The sequence below is a fragment of the Trichoderma citrinoviride genome, assembly GCF_003025115.1.
Source record: "Trichoderma citrinoviride strain TUCIM 6016 unplaced genomic scaffold BBK36scaffold_2, whole genome shotgun sequence".
Classification (NCBI taxonomy): domain Eukaryota; kingdom Fungi; phylum Ascomycota; class Sordariomycetes; order Hypocreales; family Hypocreaceae; genus Trichoderma; species Trichoderma citrinoviride.
This window is the reverse complement of record NW_020194710.1, coordinates 661,244-681,423: the sequence shown is the minus strand read 5'-3', so window position 1 is coordinate 681,423 and position 20,180 is coordinate 661,244. Positions and strand designations below refer to the sequence as shown.

General features: G+C 55.4%; 6 protein-coding genes across 6 annotated transcripts; 4 read left to right on the top strand and 2 right to left on the bottom strand.

The window, feature by feature from the left end:
- Positions 1–1,538: 1,538 nt before the first annotated feature.
- On the top strand, positions 1,539–3,816 carry BBK36DRAFT_1165722 (protein phosphatase 2A regulatory B subunit; the record flags this gene model as incomplete). Its single annotated transcript, XM_024894813.1, has 6 exons — positions 1,539–1,562; positions 1,670–1,889; positions 1,971–2,005; positions 2,074–3,027; positions 3,086–3,384; positions 3,453–3,816. 6 exons carry the CDS (start codon positions 1,539–1,541, stop codon positions 3,814–3,816), a joined length of 1,896 nt encoding a protein of 631 aa, XP_024752775.1.
- A 1,053-nt stretch (positions 3,817–4,869) lies between these two features.
- BBK36DRAFT_150103 (hypothetical protein) lies at positions 4,870–6,630 on the bottom strand (the record flags this gene model as incomplete). Its single annotated transcript, XM_024897573.1, has 3 exons — positions 4,870–5,013; positions 5,574–6,400; positions 6,481–6,630. The coding sequence occupies 3 exons, from the start codon at positions 6,628–6,630 to the stop codon at positions 4,920–4,922; spliced, it is 1,071 nt and encodes a 356-aa protein (XP_024752774.1). The 3' UTR covers positions 4,870–4,919.
- A 724-nt stretch (positions 6,631–7,354) lies between these two features.
- Positions 7,355–7,923, bottom strand: BBK36DRAFT_1165720 (hypothetical protein; the record flags this gene model as incomplete). Its single annotated transcript, XM_024894812.1, has 3 exons — positions 7,355–7,668; positions 7,727–7,752; positions 7,901–7,923. 3 exons carry the CDS (start codon positions 7,921–7,923, stop codon positions 7,355–7,357), a joined length of 363 nt encoding a protein of 120 aa, XP_024752773.1.
- Positions 7,924–8,715: 792 nt separating this feature from the next.
- On the top strand, positions 8,716–12,475 carry BBK36DRAFT_1110438 (DNase I-like protein; the record flags this gene model as incomplete). The annotated part of the gene is made up of 3 exons (XM_024889589.1): positions 8,716–8,772; positions 8,834–12,330; positions 12,391–12,475. 3 exons carry the CDS (start codon positions 8,716–8,718, stop codon positions 12,473–12,475), a joined length of 3,639 nt encoding a protein of 1,212 aa, XP_024752772.1.
- Positions 12,476–14,075: 1,600 nt separating this feature from the next.
- On the top strand, positions 14,076–15,333 carry BBK36DRAFT_1187152 (CRAL/TRIO domain-containing protein; the record flags this gene model as incomplete). The annotated part of the gene is made up of 3 exons (XM_024896524.1): positions 14,076–14,730; positions 14,903–15,231; positions 15,265–15,333. 3 exons carry the CDS (start codon positions 14,076–14,078, stop codon positions 15,331–15,333), a joined length of 1,053 nt encoding a protein of 350 aa, XP_024752771.1.
- A 2,355-nt stretch (positions 15,334–17,688) lies between these two features.
- On the top strand, positions 17,689–19,704 carry BBK36DRAFT_1110188 (hypothetical protein; the record flags this gene model as incomplete). The annotated part of the gene is made up of 3 exons (XM_024889551.1): positions 17,689–18,255; positions 18,322–18,484; positions 18,545–19,704. 3 exons carry the CDS (start codon positions 17,689–17,691, stop codon positions 19,702–19,704), a joined length of 1,890 nt encoding a protein of 629 aa, XP_024752770.1.
- Positions 19,705–20,180: the final 476 nt, after the last annotated feature.

Sequence of the window (20,180 nt, the reverse complement as noted above, 5' to 3'; positions counted from 1 at the left end):
CTTCAGCAGCTTCTGGATGAATGCCGAAAGAAGAAAAGAGACCCCAGACCCCTGCATCTAGCTGCTGGAAAAGCTCCCGCTGGCGAAACACTCTGAATGAAACGCCTGGAGCTACTAGGTACGAGTACTTGTTGCTCGTGCACAGTGCGGCTCCGTTGCACGCGGCAGCCGCTAAAGGAGGCCCCAGGTTAGGAGGTACGTAATTTACGCATCACGCGCTTGTTGGGGCGGTGTTTGGAAGTTGGCCGTCCGCACTTCCGATTGGTCAGTGGAACCCATATTACGGTGCGGTAATCTTTGGAGCACCGTATAGGAAGACCCTGTTGTTGTCAGGGAGCTTGGGCACTGCAATCATGGCCTGGCACAGAGAGTCCGGGGCCGTGAAGACGACAATCCCTGGTGGGATCAAATCAAATCAGAGCAAATCAAAGCAAATTTGAAAGGTGTCCTGCCATTGAGCGAGCGGCACATTGCCTGCTGTGCCGTTGCTGTTGCGATCAGCCGAGTCGACTCAATGCCCACCTAGCAACCAGCAACCGGCAACCAGCACAGCACAGCACAGGGTCAACAGCACTGTCGACCGGACGGCGATAGTGAGCCCAGTCCAGGTGCTAATCGCCATAGCGACCCTCAATTACAGCCCAGCCCCTACAGGCGCAGCGCAGCCCCCCCCAACCGGGCCCCAACTCCACTGGCCGGATCGCTGAGCAGGTCCCCGGCCGCCGCTGCCAGCATCCAATCGAACTGTGCTGGAACTCTGCAAAGCTCCAGGCAGGCTCAGGTGAGGTTCCACGTTCCACGACTCGACCTGGACTCTTCAGCAACCTGAACCGCAACTCCCCCGCGTCCACGCCTCTCGACGGCTAACCTCCAAGCTGCTATTGCTTGCCGTCTGCTAGTGGTAGCTCCAGCCAGCCCTCTGCTCCCCGAACCCGAGCGCGCTGCCAGCTTCCAGCCCGCCGCTGACGCTCTCTACTCGTCTCCGTCTACATCTCTATCCCGGCTCCTCGTGCGATTACTCTCGCGGGCGACAGCAGCATCACGGGCGGAATCAACGGCCAGCCATCGCCTCTCGACGCCGACACTGCGCGACCAGCCGACAATTGGTCACCCCGACGCAATCCCTCGTCCAGTCCAGACGCAGCTCCTTGGCCCGACTGCCATCGCACCACAGCGACCCCCTGCCTCTTTGCTGCTCCCGACCAGCTCCCTGAGACCCGCGTTCCTGCGTCTGAACGAGCCTCGCTGTCCCTCCCACGTCGAAGCAGCCGCCGCCTACCACAAGCCGTCGAGGGAATCAAAAAGAGCCATCGCCTCTGCCCATCGCCATCTCCCTCTGCAAACACGCGCCTCTCGTGCTCCGACGCCGTCGTTTGCCCCCGGCATAGCTGGCGTTGCCCCCCCTTCGCCTAGGCTCGCCTCACCCTCCGCTCCGCATCCCGACTGTGTTGCCTTACTACCCCACTGCGGCTACGGAGTTGGCTGGACGGCCTCCGGTCTTCGATATAGTTTATCCCTGAGCAGCGTTGCCAGTCACGATGAAGCGATTCAGCCAGAGAGTGGTAAGTCCCCCATCCCTTGATGCTTGCTGTGCGCTCGCGCCAAGCGCTGCTGGCGTGCCCCCTTTGCCCAAGCTGTTTGGCAGCTTCTGATGCGAATCGTCAACCAGCTCTCGCGAGGCAAAGATGCCACCAAGTCCTCCAAGAAGAATAAGGATTCCAAGGATGGAACTTCGTCCCCCTCGTCCCGAGACTCCAACCAGTCGCCGAATCTGACCCCGTCGTCGTCGACATCGACCCTCAACGACCTCCGCAACAAGCCGCTGCCGCAAGGCACAGGCCATGGCAATGATCACGGCGGTGCCGGCCAGCCCTCCGGCCCTGCTGGCGGTTCTCAACAGAGCCTCGCCGACCGCTTTGCGTCTATTGGCAGCAGCGCCAGCCCCAACGGCGCCAATGCAGCTGGCAGAGGGCCTCCCACTGTCGTCATCAGCCCGACACCTGGTGTAAGTATCTGCTCGACCTTTCGCAGGCAGCTCGCAACTCTTCATGCTAACTATCCACCTTCTGCTAGCACATCCCTCCGCCTGGTGCCACCGAGACGATGCCCCATGAGCTGGCACCCCCCAAGGCTGGCCAGAAGTCACTCATGATCAACCGCATGGACAACCGAGATGCCATTCCGGAGGGTTTGCGGACGCCGAAGCGACAGCACTCCTCCCGGTTCGACATCTCCGCCCACCGCGAGCTGGAAAAGCTCCCGGGCTTCCACGAAGTGCCGCCTAACAGGCGCCAGGAGCTGTTTATGCAGAAGATTGATCAGTGCAACGTCATCTTTGACTTCAATGACGCTAGCGGTGACATGAAGGCCAAGGAGATCAAGCGGCTAGCTCTTCACGAGCTGCTGGACTACGTTGCCAACAATAGGCAGGTTATCACGGAGCCCATGTATCCCAGAGTCGTCGACATGTTCAGCAAGAATCTTTTCAGACCAATCCCGCCACCGCTGAACCCCCAAGGCGAGGCTTTCGATCCGGAGGAGGACGAGCCCGTTCTGGAGGTCGCCTGGCCGCACATTCAGGTCGTCTACGAATTCTTCTTGCGCTTCATCGAAAGCCAAGACTTCAACACTAACATTGCTAAAGCCTACATCGACCACAGCTTTGTGCTGCAGCTGCTGGATCTTTTTGATTCTGAGGACCCTAGAGAGCGAGACTTTTTGAAGACGACACTGCACCGCATCTACGGCAAATTCCTCAACCTGCGGTCGTTCATCAGGCGGTCAATCAACAACGTCTTCTTCCAGTTCACCTACGAAACCGAGAGGTTCAACGGCATCGCCGAGCTTTTGGAGATTTTGGGCTCCATTATCAATGGTTTCGCCTTGCCTCTGAAGGAGGAGCACAAGATCTTCTTGACGCGAGTTCTGCTGCCCCTGCACAAGCCCAAGAGCCTGAGCATGTACCACCCCCAGCTCGCATATTGTATTGTCCAGTTCCTGGAAAAGGATGCATCCCTCACCGAAGATGTAAGGAGAACCCCTTTCCAACCGTGTTGCGACTATACTAACTGAAAACGCTACGTAGGTGGTTCTCGGGCTGCTACGCTACTGGCCAAAGGTGAACAGCACCAAGGAAGTCATGTTCCTAAACGAGGTTGAAGACATCTTTGAAGTCATGGACCCGGCCGAATTCGCCAAGGTCCAGGAGCCTCTGTTCCACCAGCTTGCTAAGTCCGTGGCCAGCCCTCACTTCCAGGTCGCAGAGCGGGCGTTGTACTTCTGGAACAACGAATACTTTTGTAATCTTGTCAGTGACAATGTGGAGATTATCCTCCCCATCATGTTTGCGCCTCTCTACGAGAACTCTAAGGGTCACTGGAATAGGTATGTGGACGACGACGTTTACTGCTCGGAATCGAGTGGCAGGTTTACGGAAACTAACGCGCGCGCAGAACAATTCACGGCATGGTTTACAACGCAATGAAGCTTTTCATGGAGATTAACCCTCAGCTCTTTGACGATTGTTCCCATGACTATACGGAGCAGCAGAACAGCGCAGCCGCTCGAGAAGCACTGCGGGAGCGAAAATGGGCCGCCCTATCCCAACAAGCCGAGGAGCGGAGAGCGTCCATGGGGCTCAGCTCCGGTGCGGCGCCTGGAAGGGCTCAGGGAGGGCACCTCCCGCCATTGGCAGAGGTTGATCCCGCCGCTGAAGACAACCAGAAGCGCCTCGACTCGCTAAAGCTCCAAGATGCCACCAGTCAACAAAACACCCATGAGCGACAAGCCTCGGTAGGGTCTACTCGCAGCAGATAACCATGGTGTGATCAACGAGCCTCTTCTCTGAAAGCTAACGGCTGCTGGCCTTTACCCTCTTCTTCTTCCTCTGTCCATCCAAGGGCCCTCCGCTTTCGCTGTCGTTCTCTTGGCCAGCATGAGTCTGCCACAGAGACTTCTCTACAAGTACCGTTATGCTAGGTGCCCGAGGGGCTTTCCAGCCCTTCAGTAGTTTTCTTTTTCGGGGGGATTTTGGATGGCAGATCAACGTCAGGGCTGGAGCTGGGGCCATAGGGGAAATTGCTTCTAGGGGTCTGCGAAGGGGGCTGTGTTCAAGTAATGTTGATGATTCTTGTCTCTTTTCTTTTCTTTTTTCGTCTTTCCACGTGTCATCTGCATAGGCAGAGTTTGCAAAACACCGATATTGAGCAGGATTCGTGTACAAGGGGGGTCGATCCAATAATTATTATTCTTTTTGCTCCCTTTTCTTTCTCTTATTTGACTAGATTCAGCATTTCTTCTAAAAAAAAGACGTGAGAAGGGGAAAGCACGCACAGTGAGCAAAAGTGCACTACAAATACGAGGGCAGAGGAGAGAGAAGGGCGAGAAGTGGTTGTTATACATCAAGACAGTACTAGGCATGGTGAAAAAGACAGGAAAGCCTTCGTTTCCAATTTCTTTTGTATCTTCTTATCAAAACAGACAGGCAGAGGGGGATTTGTGGCGTGAACGGGCAGGACTTTGGGGCTTTTTCAGTTGATGGAACTGGGGGGTCAAATTGTAAGTTGCTTGGATTGTTTTAGCACTTTTCCTTGCTTTGAATAGACCATTTGCTTTTGTACTCGAATTACTGTTTCACTTCCAGCTTCTAATGAACTCCAGCTGAACGTAGGATGTATCTAGTCTTTGCTCTGCTGGAGTCAACTCGTAGAGTCCTAACCAGCCCGAGCTCGTCACGTCTAAAACATCACATCTTTTACAAAACTTCAAAAGAACCCTATTCGCCGACAATATGACCTAAAACGCCCCGCAAACGTAAATTTTGGTATCCGTCGAAAATATCAAGGTAGACAAGGTAGAGTTAGCACTTTCAATACTGCCCTCGATAGCCACCGCGGCCGTACCCGCCTCTTCCACGACCCCTATACCCGCTGCTGCCGTTGCCGCGTCCATATTGGTTGTTGTGCTGAGGCGGCTGAGAAGGAGGCGGCGGCGGCGGCGGCGGCGGTACAGATGCTGTAGGGAGTTGATTCATGCTCATCAAGTGAGCCATCAACGGGAAAGGAGGTGCCCAGCCGCCGTCCTGAGGGATGCCGTACGGCGGAGGGGGCGCCGTGCCGGGAGCAGCCCACTGCGGTGGGAATCCTCCCATGGGCGGAGGCAGTGGTGGTGGAACGGGAAACGGGAATGCCAAGGGGTTGGGAGGCGGAGGGTGTGGAAATGGAATGGGTGGCATAGGAGGAGGTTGAGGAGGGTGAGAAGAGCCATCGCCATACTGACGAGAGTCGGCTTGCTCGTTGCCGCCGTGTCTCCTGTGCGAACTTCGACTGCGGCTGTCACGGCCGGGGCTGCCGCCTTGATCCCGACCACGAGAGCGGCTGGGGCTTCGACTGTAGCTTCGGCTGCGACTTCGACTTCGACTGCGGCTGTCGCTATAGGACCGATCCCGTTGTCGGCTGCGACTTGGGGAGCGCGAAGACAGCCTGGGCCGTTTGAAAGAAGGCGGCGACGAGCTCCGGGATCGCCCCCGAGAAATGCTTCTCGATGTCGACCTGGGCCACGACTTGGACGCGGACCGTGAGCGCTCCCCGGATTGCTTCTTCCGCCTCTCCCTCATGCGCTCGCAGAACTGGCGAGACCAGCCGTAGTAGCTGTCTCCTCCGATCACCTCGCCCGTGATTTCGTCCAGAATGATGCGCTCTCCCATTTCACTGTAGCCCGTGTGTACGTCGTCGCTCGGCTCGCTTTCCTTGGAGTATATGTAGTCTGCGTCCTTCAACAGCGTCTTGACGGCATCCACGACTCGCCTATCGGCCGGGCCCGCCGCCAGTTGAATGGGCCGGATCTGGTCAGGAATCATGGGCCTGGAGGAATTCGGGGTGATGTGAGGTAACCAGGTTCCGGCAGGCAGATCGTACCATGGGATGGAAGGGTCTCCGTGGAAGGAGGGCAGGATGTATGGGGCGTCCTTGGCGAGCTTGAGCGAGGTCTCGGAGAGCTCGAGGTTCACAGCAGTGATCTCGGCAGAGCCATTGGCCAGAGCTGTGCGGAGCTGAGCAATCACGTCTGGTGCGAAATAGGCCTTCTCCTCCCACAGATCGATCAGGGCGCCGAGCTTCTTCTTGTGCTTGGGGCAGTTGTCGAAGGCCGCCGCGTTCCCCATCATGGAGGGCAGGACTCCCGCCCACGCCTCTCCCACCTTGCGGCTGCCCTGGCGCACAGTCTGGTGGTGGAGGACATCATTGACAATGTACAAGAGATGCAGCCTCCGCCTCTTGGCGCTGGGGCGCTTCCCGTCAGCCTCCACGACCAGGTTCTTCGACAACACGGCCCAGTACTTGCCCAGGGCAGTGCAACGCGCCGTGGACGGCACAATGTTGTCGACGATCCAAGCCTTGCATTTCTGCCCAGCGAGTTTTAGCAATTTGAGCGCGCATGTGAGCGCATGTGACGAAGCGCCTGCGAGCAGTGAATGGGTCAAACCTGGACGTTCTGGCGAGAGCACTGGACGATGGCCTTGTCTAGCAGCGAGAAGAAGTCGTCGACGGCGGCGCGGTTCAGCGAGGTCGGGTCGGCGCGGAAGAGAGTCGCCGACAGTGTCGCCTTGGTGATGGCCAGCTCAGGCGAGGCCATGGCGGGTGGGAGAGGAGGCCCCAATAGGGTGCAGGATGCTTGGGTTGATCTGCCACGGCTTACGGATATGAAGTGATTGAAGGTTGGCCGAGAGAGCTTGAGGCTGTTCACGACATGCAAGTTTGTCGCATCTCGCGGGAAAACCTCGGAAGTGCGGCCTTAGCTCGAGAGCTTCGGAACAAGCTCCATGATGGGTGGGCTGATGGGATTGCCGGAGCTTGGATGAATGAAAAGAAGAGTGTACGTGATGGCTTCGCTGCAGATAATTGGAATGACCCAAGATCAGGGTTGGAAAGAAAGGGAAGGTCTGATCTTCAAGCCTGGATGATTGCTCATAAGGGGAGGCAGCGAAGACGAGACACCAAAGAAGCAGCCCTCTATGGAAAAGTATGACATAGGGATGGCCTCATTTCAGGGTCCAGTCGTACCACACACCATATACCCATTCTGTGTGTGAATCCCATCACTCAAGGAGCTGCACTCGCAATCTTTGTACTCGTTTTTGCCAATGTTCAGTCCATTTCTCTCATTCGAGCGAACTTTTACAAGCAGTTATTATTTTTGCCATCAGTGGGCGGAGCGACGACTACTTAACCCTGCCAAGGGCGTTACTATATGTTACACCATGATAATATACAAGGCCAGCATGGATTCCCAGCATAAACAGCAATAAGATGAGCTCCTCTTTTTCACCCTTCTTTTTTCATGCCCTCCCTCTCTTTCTTTAGCTGAACCTGTCCCCTTTCCGGGCTCGATACGGCACATCGCTCTCGTATTTGCTTTTCTCGGTTATCCGCTGGGACTCTGTCGCCGGGGCATGCCTCGTTGCCGCAGGATCGCTGCCTGCCTCTTGGCTCGGCGAACCAGCGTTGTCGGTCCTTGCAGGGCCACCGTTGCCCGCCCCAGAGCCTGCAGAGGCCATGGCCAGCTCATTCTCCAGGGCCTTGTTCGCTGCAATCTTCTTGTGGTGCGCCTCGAGCTTGGCCTGGCGATCAGCCCGGATTTGCTGCTTGGCGAAGACGTATGCGCCGGCACCGGCTGCGCGTGACAGATCAGCTGAGGGAGCTGGACAAAGGAGAGCGAAGCGTCTGCCTACCAACACAAAGGGAGCCCCATCCCAGCCTGAGGTGAAGGCGAGCGGAAAACAGCCTGTGGTTAGCAACCGTTGTTTGTTGAAAGCAGTGACATGCGGGTGTGGCGGGCTAGTACCAGAAGGATTTCGCCTGTATAGAGCGAGAGTCAGTCGAATGCTCGGTATCCAGAGCCGGACGGAGCAGCACCTACAGTGTTCATCGTGGCGGTAGAGAAGAATAATTCCTGGATTGAGGTGATTTGTTTCGGTGAGCTTCGGCTGTCAAAATATATCGCGGCAGTGGAGATGGGAGTTGATGCTAGGAGAAAGCTTGACAGCCAAGTCGTCCGATCGAAAAGCTTAGCCGGCGGCGATGCGCCTGTACGCGCGATTGGCCCGGCGCTGCGGCGCTGCTGCCAGTGGTCTCGGCACGGCTCTTCAGTGGCCTGGGCGCCGGATCCCAGCGCGCAGCCGCCTGTGGCTCACACTGTACAGGGGCATCCTTGCCGAGATCCAATTTGCAGCGCCAAATTAAACAGGCCCAGCCATTTCCTGGATATGACATAGATCATCCGCACCCTCTAAAGACACGCAAGCACCAGCCTCGACGCCAGAAGCTTTTGCACCGCAGCAGCTGCAGGAGAGGCGCCCCTTTTCGCGTGAGCCCTTCGTCGTCGACCAGAAGGGGTTCATACTTGAGCTGTCCTGCGAACCGTCCGGCTGCGTCAGCGATGCTCTTGTGTCGCATCTCACGCTCGACACCGTCTGAATAGTCCAAGTCCGGCCTCGTCACCGCGATCTCAATCCGCCCCTCCATAATCAACCCCCCCTCTCGGACCGCACCGATTCTCACCGGGCACGCGAGGACTCGACACTTTCTTCACCTCTCAATCCGTCACTGGCTGCTCTGCGAGGCACCTGTCACACCTCTTGGTGCGCGTATGGTCTTGTAGAGGAACCGAAGCCGTGGGTGTAATGGGTGATTTTGCCCAGAACCCCACCGATCAGAAACCATGTCTTCCCCCAACATAGAGCAGACAGAAGGCAGCGGGCCTGATGACTCTTCCATTGTGAGTTGTCCTCCGCAGCAGGAACAGGTCTGGGATACTGATGCCTTGTCCTCACCACCAGAGGCCCGTTTCCTCCCTCCTTGCTCGATTCGAGAATATGAACAAGGCCGGCCCGGCGCAACCTCAGCCTGCTTCCGCTCCCAGTGCTGCTCCAGTGCCCCCTCAGTCGCGCAACGCCTCGCCTGGGCCAAAGCCGGAACGGCTGAAGAGCCTTAAGCCAGCGCAAGAGACCCCGATGGCTCCCGCTAAACCGCCGAACCTGAAAGACCGAGCTGCTGCAACGGCTTCCCCAGCGAACCGAGATCGAGGGCCCCCGGCGCCACCGCCTCCTCTCTCGACGCGGCCGCCTCCGCCTGCTGTGACGAAACCCCCGGTGTCCATTCACCCGCCTGCAGTTACGGTTCAGCCTCCACAGTCGCCCCCCAAAGCCGCGCTGAATAGCCTTCCGGGGGAGCAATCGCCCTTCCTCGACCCCGTCACCGTATCTTCTGCCACGTCGAGTCGATCCCCTACGCCGCTTAGGATATCAAGTCGACCGCTTACTCCAACTGGCAGTGGTGGTGGTAGTGGTACTGGGACGCCTCGATCTCCAAAGCAAGGGAATACGAAGGCTCCGTCGCCGCCGCCTCCTAGGCGATCAGGCGAGCTCAAGCGAGAGAAGGAATGGAAGCCTGCGCCGCCACCGCCGCCGGCCCCGCGATCAGAGAAGGCGCTGATGAGAGCAAATACCGTGATGGAGACGAGAGGCAGACCGGTGACGAAGAGAGCCAACCGTTCTCAAGAGTCGTCCCCTTTCGACGGCGCATCGAGAAACCCCGAGCCCAAGTTTGGAGACAACCCGCCAGAGCTGCCGTTGCGACCTAGGCCACAGCAACAGAGCGATGCGCCAAGTAGGACAAAGCAGCTCGCGGGAGCATTCGAGCAGCCAGCCACAACCCTCCGCCCTTCCATGTCTGTGCGGAAACCAGCACGAGAGGGAGAGCTCAATGGCTTTGCCAGGGCTCCGATGACCCCTCAACTGACCGGCGACGCTCGCCCTGCCTTGCCAGCAAGGCCCCAAACCACCGACATACCCCCTCAACCACCAGCAAATAACGGAATGAAGCCACCTCCTAAACCTCCGCGGCCAGCGGGGCCCAGCAGCACGCAGACCGTTGCCGCTTCATCTGTTTCCCAGCCACAGCCTTCAGTACCTAACGCGAACCGAGTCGTTTCCAATCCGCTGGCCCAACAAGCACCCCTAAAGGCACAAGGACGGACCAAAACAATGGACTTTGGGGCAGCAGAACATGCCGCTTCGGACGTTCGTGCCCCCTCAGCACCGGCTGCAGCCCCAGTAGTAAATCAACCCACGGCACCCATTGTAAATGAGGGAGTCGCATCAAGATCTGAGCCCCCAACTCAAATCACAGCGTACCCCGACAGCTCAAGCATCAACCGGCGGCCTCCCTACATCAAGAAGGGTTGTTATGACATCCAGCCAAAGTATGATCCTCGCCTATTTGACGTTTGCGGGCAGTATGTCTGCACCACCGGCCCCTTGACCCGAGTATGGAGCCTTCTGGACGGAGAACAGATTGTCAGTCTGGCGCATACGGAGGGTGTCAAGGCCACCGCTGTGTCTTTTAAGCCATGTGCGGATCCTGATCATGAAGGCTCCAAGGTGTGGATCGGGACCAACCTGGGAGAGATTATGGAGGTTGAGATCCCGACACAGCGCATACTGATTTGCAAAGCGGGTGTTCATGGCAAGTCGGAAGTCACAAAGATATATCGACATCTTAACGAGATGTGGACTGCCGACGAAGGCGGCAATCTCCACGTCTGGGGTCCCGACGCCGACGGAGAACCAAATTTGAACAACTACCCGCACCAGACATTCAAGATACCCAAGGGCGAAACCTTCTCGATGGTTGTGGGGGACGAGCTCTGGCAAGCGACTGGAAAGCAGCTACGGGTGTTTGCTCCCACGCGAGACAATCGCACCCCATTCCAGGTCCTTGTGAGACCAGTCACGGTAGAAGGAGCTGGAGACATCACCTCAGGAACGCTGCTGAAGAGCTACCCCGGCAAGGTCTTCCTGGGGCACGCTGACGGAAAAATCAGCATCTTCTCTACATCCGACTATTCTTGCAAGACGATTGTCAACGTCACCACCTGGAAGATCAATACGATGGCCGGCGTTGGCCAGTACCTTTGGGCAGGATACAACACTGGAAAGGTGTGTGTCTACGACGTTGCTCAGACGCCGTGGGTGGTGTTGAAGGAATGGCAGGCGCACGACAACACCGTTCTCAAGATGAAGGTAGATTTTGCCAGCGCGTATCAGCTAGACCAGTTACAGGTCGTCTCCCTGGGTGCAGATAGCCGTGTCAAGGTGTGGGACGGCCTGCTGCAGGATGACTGGCTTGAAGACGAGATGAAGTCCAAAGACACGACATATTGCGACTTTGAAGAGATCAAAGCGCTCATCTTTACGTGGAACGCCGGTGCTTCCACCCCTCATAGTCTCCGGTACTCTGACGGCGACGCCACCTTTTTCCAGAACCTCTTGCAATCGAGCGGCTCTCCCGACATCTTGGTGTTTAGTTTCCAAGAGCTGGTAGATTTGGAGGACAAGAAAGCGACTGCAAAGCGGCTGCTCAAGTCGAAGAAGAAGGAGGGCCCAGACCAGGAGCGAATGAGCCACCAGTACCGAGACTGGCGGGACTTTTTGGTCAAGACGCTGGACGATTACATGCCGGCAGATCACTTGTATCATCTCCTTCACACTGCACCCATGGTGGGACTCTTTACTTGCGTCTTCGTCAAGTCAACGCTGGGGGGCAGGATCACGCAAGTCAGGGGCGCAGAGGTGAAGCGAGGCATGGGAGGTCTGCATGGCAACAAGGGCGCAGTTGCTGTTCGGTTCCAGGTGGACGACACGTCTCTCTGCTTCGTCAACTGCCATTTGGCGGCCGGCCAAACGCAGGCCAGCTCCCGGCATAACGATGCAGCAGCCATACTCGAGGCCAGCCTGTTCCCAGAGGAGCGCGATTCCGAGGTTCGGATCAACACATACAGCGGTGGTGGAGACGGCTCCCTGATTCTCGACCACGAGCTTTGCATTCTCAACGGCGATCTCAACTACCGCATCGACACCATGTCGCGGGACACGGTAGTCAAGGCCGTCGAGCAAAACAATCTGGCCAAGCTCCTTGAGCGAGACCAGCTGCTTGTTGCACGCCGCCGCAACCCAGCTCTACGACTGCGAGCATTCGAAGAACTGCCCATCACCTTTGCACCGACGTACAAGTACGATGTGGGAACCGACACGTACGACACCAGTGAGAAGCGAAGGAGCCCTGCGTGGTGTGATCGCTTACTGTTCCGAGGACGCGGTAGAGTACAGCAGTTAGACTATAGACGACATGAGGTGAGGGTGAGCGATCACCGGCCGGTCACTGGAGATTTCCGACTTTGGGTCAAGAAGATTCGGCCAAAGGAACGGGCGGCAGCATGGATGCAGTGCCAGCAAGGGTTTGAAGACGTACGGCAAAAGGAGTTGGCAGAGGACAAGTAAGTGGTCTCCATCCTGGCACGCACACAACGGCGTTTTCTGACATGAGATGAACACAGACTTTATTATCTGACAGAAATCTGCGGGTTTGACGTGGCAACGAGCCGGCAACTAATACAAGAAAGAGCATCACGAAGACCATAATGACGACCCAGCAGAAGCAGGGCAGGGCACTAATTTGGATTCCCTTTCAATCTATGTAACGCATCATATGTCGGGAGGGACAGCACAGTCGAGGGCGCTGACAGGCGTTGGCGGTAATCAAAGAGAAAAGATTGGGCAGAGGCGAACGCTCGAAATAAGTCCCAAGGGAATCGGGAGAAATGGACGATGGGCCCAGGGATGCGTTTTCCCCTTTTGCTTGCTTGTGGTTTTCGGTTTTTTTCAAAGGCGCAAGTGAAAGAAAAGCGAGACGTTTCATCGATGAAAAGGGTCATGAGTTTTTTCTGTTATAGAAAAGCCGGGGCATATCACAATAGTTCTTATAGCGAATTGTACTTGGAGTGTGTGTGTGTTCCGGAAAGGAGCATCGGAGGAGCGGACTCGATGGATCTAAGGTAGTTTGGCTTTTCCTGGATCTTGGGGGGGTTATGGTGTAACTTAGAGGTAGATGAGGTGTATATTTTCAATCCTTTTCTTTGGCTGTTGATGTTGTGATTTCATAAGGAATTCGGATTGAGGCTTGATGTTTCTACATGACCTAGCAGGAGGAGGTTGACGATATATTGGTCTATTAGAGTACGGAATAACATTGCTGCTTGACGGTTCGTAGGTCGGTGGCATGTTGGGTTTATCAATGCCTCTGTTATAAGACATTGCGAGTGGTATTCACCTGGAAGAGATTCATGGGGCATATTAAAGAGTTTCTATTCTGCATCGTACCGTATCTTACCTTAGGGTAGCACAAGCTTCGACTTGTACTCGTATATCAGGACAAAGGGGCGATAAGCAAAGCGAATTTTCCGATCCCTCGCATCGTGCTTTCGTACCAAGCCTTTTTTTTGTTCAAGAAATGTAATGCATGGGGGAAAAGTGTACATTGGACGATGCACAGGTCATCAGTTTTGTGAGCAGATTGACTCTTGCATTAGGTAGATTACAAGACAGGATGGTTAGAGACAGTATCAATATTTCATCAATAGGAGAGACGATGTGTAATAGCCGCAGATACTAACAGTTGCCCTGTCAGCAGAAGAACGAATACGAAAAAGAAGCTGGAGGGGGAAAAAGGGAAGAAAAAGCGCGTATTTCAGCTGTCCGGGTGGAAATTAAGTCCCCCGGGGCGGTCGGGTTCCGGGACGCATCATTATTTCAGCAGCCAAGTTACTAAGTCTAGTAGCCCGCTATAACCATTCATCAAAAAACCTGGAGGGTTTCTCTCTCCTCTTCATCTCATCGTTCATTGTATCCCTTTCATGACATCCATCGCTTCCTCATTCACTTTGGCTCTGTTTAGAATCTAGAACTTCATTCTAAGGCAATTCGAATCCTTCTCGTTGATAAGCCGACACAGGAGGCGGGCAGCAGATACCCAACGGCTTAGGGAAAAAAAAGGGGCGTTGAGACTCGTCTCTAATTGGCGATAAAGGCTTCCTTCATCGGCACTCGAACTTCATTCACTCTCTGTTCAACGACTGGCGGCTGCGCGCGTTGCTGTTTTCATTTCAACTTGCAGCACCACAACGACATCAGAGAGACTTCATCAGATCCCGGCTGTCGCTTTAGAGAAACAAATACAGACACAATGGCTGCAGCAACGTCATCATCACAGGGGCCCAGAAAGACGCCCATCCCGGCGCCCACGCCCGACAGCAAGCCGGCGCCCAAGCCGGAGCTCACGCCCGAGCAGCAGGCCAAGTACGAGGCTCTTCTGGAAAAGGCAAAGGCCTTCGACGAGGTCAAGTGCGACAAGGAAAAGGACAAGTCGGGCCCTCTGACGGACCGCGAGCGGGCGTGGCTGACGCGCGAGTGCCTGCTGCGCTACCTGCGCGCGACCAAGTGGTCCGTCGACGACGCGGCCAAGCGGCTGCTGTCGACGCTGGCCTGGCGCCGCGAGTACGGCATCGACGACTTCACGCCCGAGCACATCTCGCCCGAGCAGGAGACGGGCAAGCAGATCATCCTGGGCTTCGACCGCCAGGGCAGGCCGTGCCAGTACCTCAACCCGGGCCGCCAGAACACCGACAGCAGCCCCCGCCAGATCCAGCACCTCTTCTACATGGTCGAGAGGGTCGTCGACATGATGCCGCCCGGCGTCGAGATGCTCAGCCTCATGATCAACTTCAAGCCCAGCAAGCAGCGCCAGAACACCAGCGTGCCCGTGTCCACTGCCAGAGAGGTCTTGCACATCCTGCAGAACCACTATCCCGAGAGGCTGGGCAAGGCGCTCATTATCAATGGTAAGTCTTGATGCGCTGTGATTTGCATGTGTGTTGTGTAATTGCACAACAGCAGCAATCCTCCCTTTTCATCGAAGCGGATCCCTTCTTCCTTTCTAGCCGCTTCCGCCTGGGCATCAATCAGGATACGAGAACCCAAGAGCTTCGACTAACACAATCTGCCGTTTCATAGTACCGTGGCTCGTCCAGGGCTTCTTCAAAATCATCACCCCCTTCATTGACCCCGTCACACGTGAGAAGTTAAAATTCAACGAGGACATGAAGCAGTATGTGCCAGCCGAGCAGCTGTGGAGCTCCGACTGGAACGGCGACCTGGACTTTGAGTATGATCACGAGACGTACTGGCCGGCCCTCAACGAGCTGTGCAAGCAGAAGCGAGAGCAGAGGCTGGCGCGATGGGCGGCTGCTGGAAAGGCCGTGGGCGAATCAGAGGAGTATCTCTCCGGCGGCACCGACGTGAGCGTCACGGGGTTCAAGTACACGGCCAACGACGACAAGGGCGTTGCGGACAAGGCACAGGGAGAGGAGCCAGAGACGAGCGTGTTGGCGGAGAAGCTGGCGGGGGCAAACCTCGAGGAGCAGACGGCAGAGGCTCAGGCATAAACGACGAGAGCTTCCCCGCTCTCACTTCGGTGAGACGAGCGGCCGTATTGCCTAGAAGAGATGTGTTAATATGGGTAGAAGAAGAGTTGTCGGTTAGACGTGTCATGCTGCTTTATTCTGAACCATCATCGTGTTGTTGGCAGCTGGGTTTCTGGGATTATCATACATTAGCAGCAGGTGGCATTACACATGACCGCATAATACATAGATGGACACGGGAGAAAGGACCACACTTCCTGCGCTTTTCAGGGCGTCTACACACTCACTCGCGCATACCATCGGGCATGATTCGTTCACCGGCCAAGGCAATCCGGGGTGTGTGTTTGCAGGCGGGCTGAGATTAGGGCCAACGCATCGAAGCTATACCCGGCCGAGAAGCCTCAGTCAGGATTCGCAGACTGCATATCGACTTACATGCAGACGGCCACCGGGACCGTAGTTTCCGCATGTACGTAATAGAGGTCTGTGTCGGTGCTGCTGGCGTCAAAACGGCGTTTATGAGATGCTAGTATTGTCACCCTGGCTTGCCATAGGCCTAGCAGGACGTCGTTTGGGAGCGTTCGTGTAATACGATTCGCTGATCCGAGATCTCGGGTTTACCACGTTTGCGGGCGAGTGGCAAAGGTGAAGTACCTATATATAAGTACTCTGACTCGTTCGCGTTCTCAAGAGATGCGTTACTGGGGAGCTTGTCTGCTATGTAGATAAGCAAAGCGCGCATAGCAACAAGCATCATCCACCTAGACGCCCAACGGACGACTTCAGCAGCACTCGATCATCGCTCACTGATGCCAACTTGCATGGCGGGGCTCACATGAGCCGCACGGCCCAAGGTGCGTCCGATATGTACGTTATATGTAGGCCCAGATGTTGGGTCAGCTCACATCTACTAGACGACATTGCAGAGGGCTCAAATCAAGAGACGCCGCATTGCAAACGCGCGGCATGGAGACCTGACCCGAGGTCGTACAGAGACGGTGAGACTCTGCGCCAGCTCTCCATTGACCCAATTTGTGGGCGTGAACATTGTCGCGCGGGTCTTGTGAAGTGTAGCGTGGTGTTGCGTTGCGTTGCGTTTGCCTTGCCTTTGCGTTGGGCGATACCGAACGAAGCGCAACCAATGACAGTCAGCCGCTTACTTCGACGTAATATCAAGCATCCATGAGGCTCTTACCAAGCGCCGGCCGAGACGCTGCTCTTCGTCGAGGTCTGCATAGACAAGTATAAGTTGCTTGTATTACAGCATGGAAGTCGTCCCGTGTAGCGCTGACACTGGCCACTGCTGCAAAGGCAACGAGGCCCAACATGTCTTCTCCCCTGGCCTGGGCCTCCTAACCCGACTTGGCCTATATCCGCTCGTTGGCCGAGCATGGTTTGTGGGCTAAAGGATGCAGCTGCTGAAGAACTGGCCTCAATTGCCAGTAGTAGTAGTGTTAGCATCGAACTCTTGCTTCAGGCAGCGGAGGCGAAGATGACGACGCGCTACTAGTTGCAAAGTAGCTACTTTGCGGCCACTGTCCGTGGCGCCTGGCGGCTATGCGCCACTCGAACGCAGGCAACGCGCCGTCATGCTGCGTACTTGAGATCGGTAGGGCTTATTTTGGACCTCTCTGACTCTGTTCACTTGAGAAATATGCCTTCCCGAGCCGGGGCCTCTCACTCCTGGCCTCTCAGTCTCGCCCTCTTCCGTCCCAGCTGCCGTTTGGAGGTTGACTTAGCTTATCCTCTAGTCGCCACCCGTAGGCAGAAGTTGATCTTCTCGAGCGCTGTGAAAAACATACTGTTGTTTGAACTTTTGAAATCAAGCAAGGGAGAAAGGGAGCAAAGGAAATCTGTCGACGTTGGGCATTTATGTATGAATCAATGGGCAGAGCCGCGGCCATGTTGTTGGTCCCAACCGGTCCAAGTCATCACATATACCATGCATCTTGGCCGATCCGGGAGCCACGCTCCTGGTGGCGTTAGACGGATGATCGTCTCGTCTAAGTGTGCATCGTAAATCCGTTCGGGCAAGCCAGCCGCCGGTGCATGTGCCTCGAGCCCGTCTCGAAAACGGTCGCTGGGAGACTTGCGTATCTTCTTCTTCAAGATTAGCCCAGATATCCTTAGAATAATTTGCCATCTTGCATGCTTAAATAACCCTGGCTGCTGCTGCCTCTTTGACATCAGCTTCCATGAACAGATCATCAACGACTCCCCTTCCCGGATGACGCACACCTATCCTGTCGTCCATTCACACGAGGTACCTTACCTGGTTAAATAGTCGGCTATTCGTTGTCAGCCAAACCTCGATCGCACTGGGCCCGTTCAGAGATGACAATGGCGCTTGGGTCCATCGTTCACTCCTTTAGTAGGATGAATCTTCCTCCTATATTCAGCACCGCCGTTGCCAATACATCTTCCTTCAATGCGTCATCCTTCACTGCTACCATCGTGGCTGAGAACGGTGAGGCTGGGAGCAGCAGTTCGAACATCCCATTTCCTGCTGGCGGCATAATGGATACCATTCTCACCACTGCCGGCCATGCCTCGCCTCTCACCCAGCTTCTTCACTTCCTTTATAGGCTCCTGGGCACACAGTTTGGGCTTGACCCGTCGATGGTGCTGGCCGTATTGGGATTCGTTTGGGGCGCTTTCAAGATCGGATCGCAGATTCATAGCTTTATCCAGCGCTTCTTGGACGATTATCTTATGTGCGCCATGTACATTTCTGAAGATGACCACATATACTCGCACTTGATGAAGTGGCTATCTCACCAGCCTAGCATCAAGAACAGCCAGTATCTCATGGCCCAGACCGTTTGGAAGAGTGCATGGGAGGAAGAAGAAGAGCTGGAAGGTGCTCTGTACTGGACGGATGGTGGCGAAGTCGATGGTGGCAATCGAATGTATCTGAACTTCGCCAACCATGCAGCTAGATCGGTACGTATCTGATCTTCCCTTGGCAACGATGTGAGCTGATTGAAACTAATGGGATCTTGCGTACAGAGTCCTAGATTTGTTCCTGCCATGGGGTCGACATCATTCTGGCACAAGGGGACGTATTTCCGCGTACACCGGAAGAAGGAGTCGTTTGTCAGTACTCGTTCATGGGGAGGCCCGATGAAAGATCTCGAGGAAGTCAAGATCTCATGCTTCGGTCGTTCAATAGGTGAGTACCCCATGTCCGTTATTCTTATTGGTCGGACCAGGCTGATGAGGCTTTGCGCAGATCCAATCAAGCAGCTGCTTTCGGAGGCCAAGGCTCTGTACTACAATGACACTCGTCAGAAGACGACCATCTATCGTCCCAGGGTCAAGGAGCAACGGAGAGACCACAACATGTGGCAACAAGTGGCACGGCGCCCTGTCAGACCTATGTCGACAGTTGTGCTCGATTCGAGCGAAAAGCATGAAATCCTGGCCGACATCAACGAGTATTTGCACCCTTGGACGCCGCGATGGTATGCGTCTCGAGGTATTCCCCTGAGGAGAGGCTATCTCTTTCATGGGCCGCCAGGTACTGGAAAAACAAGCTTCTCCTTTGCATTAGCGGGCGTGTTTGGCATCGACATATACGTCATTAGCCTTCAGGATGCCGGCGTCAACGAAGAGGACCTAGCCACCTTGTTCACTAAACTGCCACGAAGGTGCATCGTCCTTCTCGAGGATATTGACACTGCGGGGCTGCGACGCGATCTCAGCTCGGAGAGTGAAAATACGACAGAGGACAAGAAAGATGAAGACAAGGGCCAGAAAGACGGAAAGAAGAAGCACAAGAGTAAAGCTGATGCCAGTGAAAGTGAGCCGGAGAGCGAAGTTGAGATAAAATCCAAGAAGAGAGGATCAAGAAAGAAGGATTTCGGCAGGAAGGCTCCCCTCGCTCTGGATGGAATATCCTTGTCGGGCCTTCTCAATGCCATCGACGGTGTTGCATCTCACGAAGGCCGGGTCCTGATTATGACAACTAACAAGCCGGAGGCGCTCGACGAGGCATTGATCCGCCCTGGTAGAGTAGACGTCCAGGTTAAATTCAGCAACGCTAGCAGCGTTCAGGCTGGAGAGTTATTCCATCGGATGTATGAGACACATCGCCAGGAAGAGCTGACCAAGACAGCAAAGGTGGAGGAGGCGGCAGAGAAGTCAAACGCACAGTTAGCCGCGCAGCACGATACCGAAGAGTTGGATGGAATCACCGCTGAAGAGATGAAGACAATCGCAGAAGAGTTTGGCCGCCGGATCCCAGAAGGTGTTCTATCGCCTGCGGAGATCCAGGGGTTCCTCCTCAAGCGCAAGAAGTGCCCGCGCCGAGCATTGGAGGAGGTATCAGACTGGGTCGCAGCGACCCTGAGGCAGAAGGAAGCGAACTCGAAGGTCTTGACCGTGCAGTAATCTGCGCTGATCTGATTCGAGAGCTGTGCTGCCGTCATGGGACAGAATTGAAGCTGGTGCATTGGTCATTGTCATTCCGGTGGTTCTCCAGTCGTGGGCTTTTTGATAGAGTTGGTGCATATGTTTTGCATATTCCTTGCATACGCCGTTTTCGATAGCTTTTTCTGTTCTCAATTGTAATAATAATAATCCATTTGGCTGAATCGAAAGGTGTTTCTATGAAGTTTATGTGCTTGTGTAAAGAAGAAATCTGCTCTACAAAGGAAGGTTGAGGGAGGGAGATGAAACCTAGAACCTTGGAAGGTACGGAGTAGCCCGGCGGGCAGGTACGTCCAAACAAGTACTTTCCCACAGTCAGCAGCCAACCCCACGTCGAGAGCTCACTCCTACCTTAAGAGGACTTGGCTTGTCCTTCGTACATACATCATCATCTCGCTGCCGCATCTCGTCCTCTTTCGCCCAGCAAACGCCTCTAT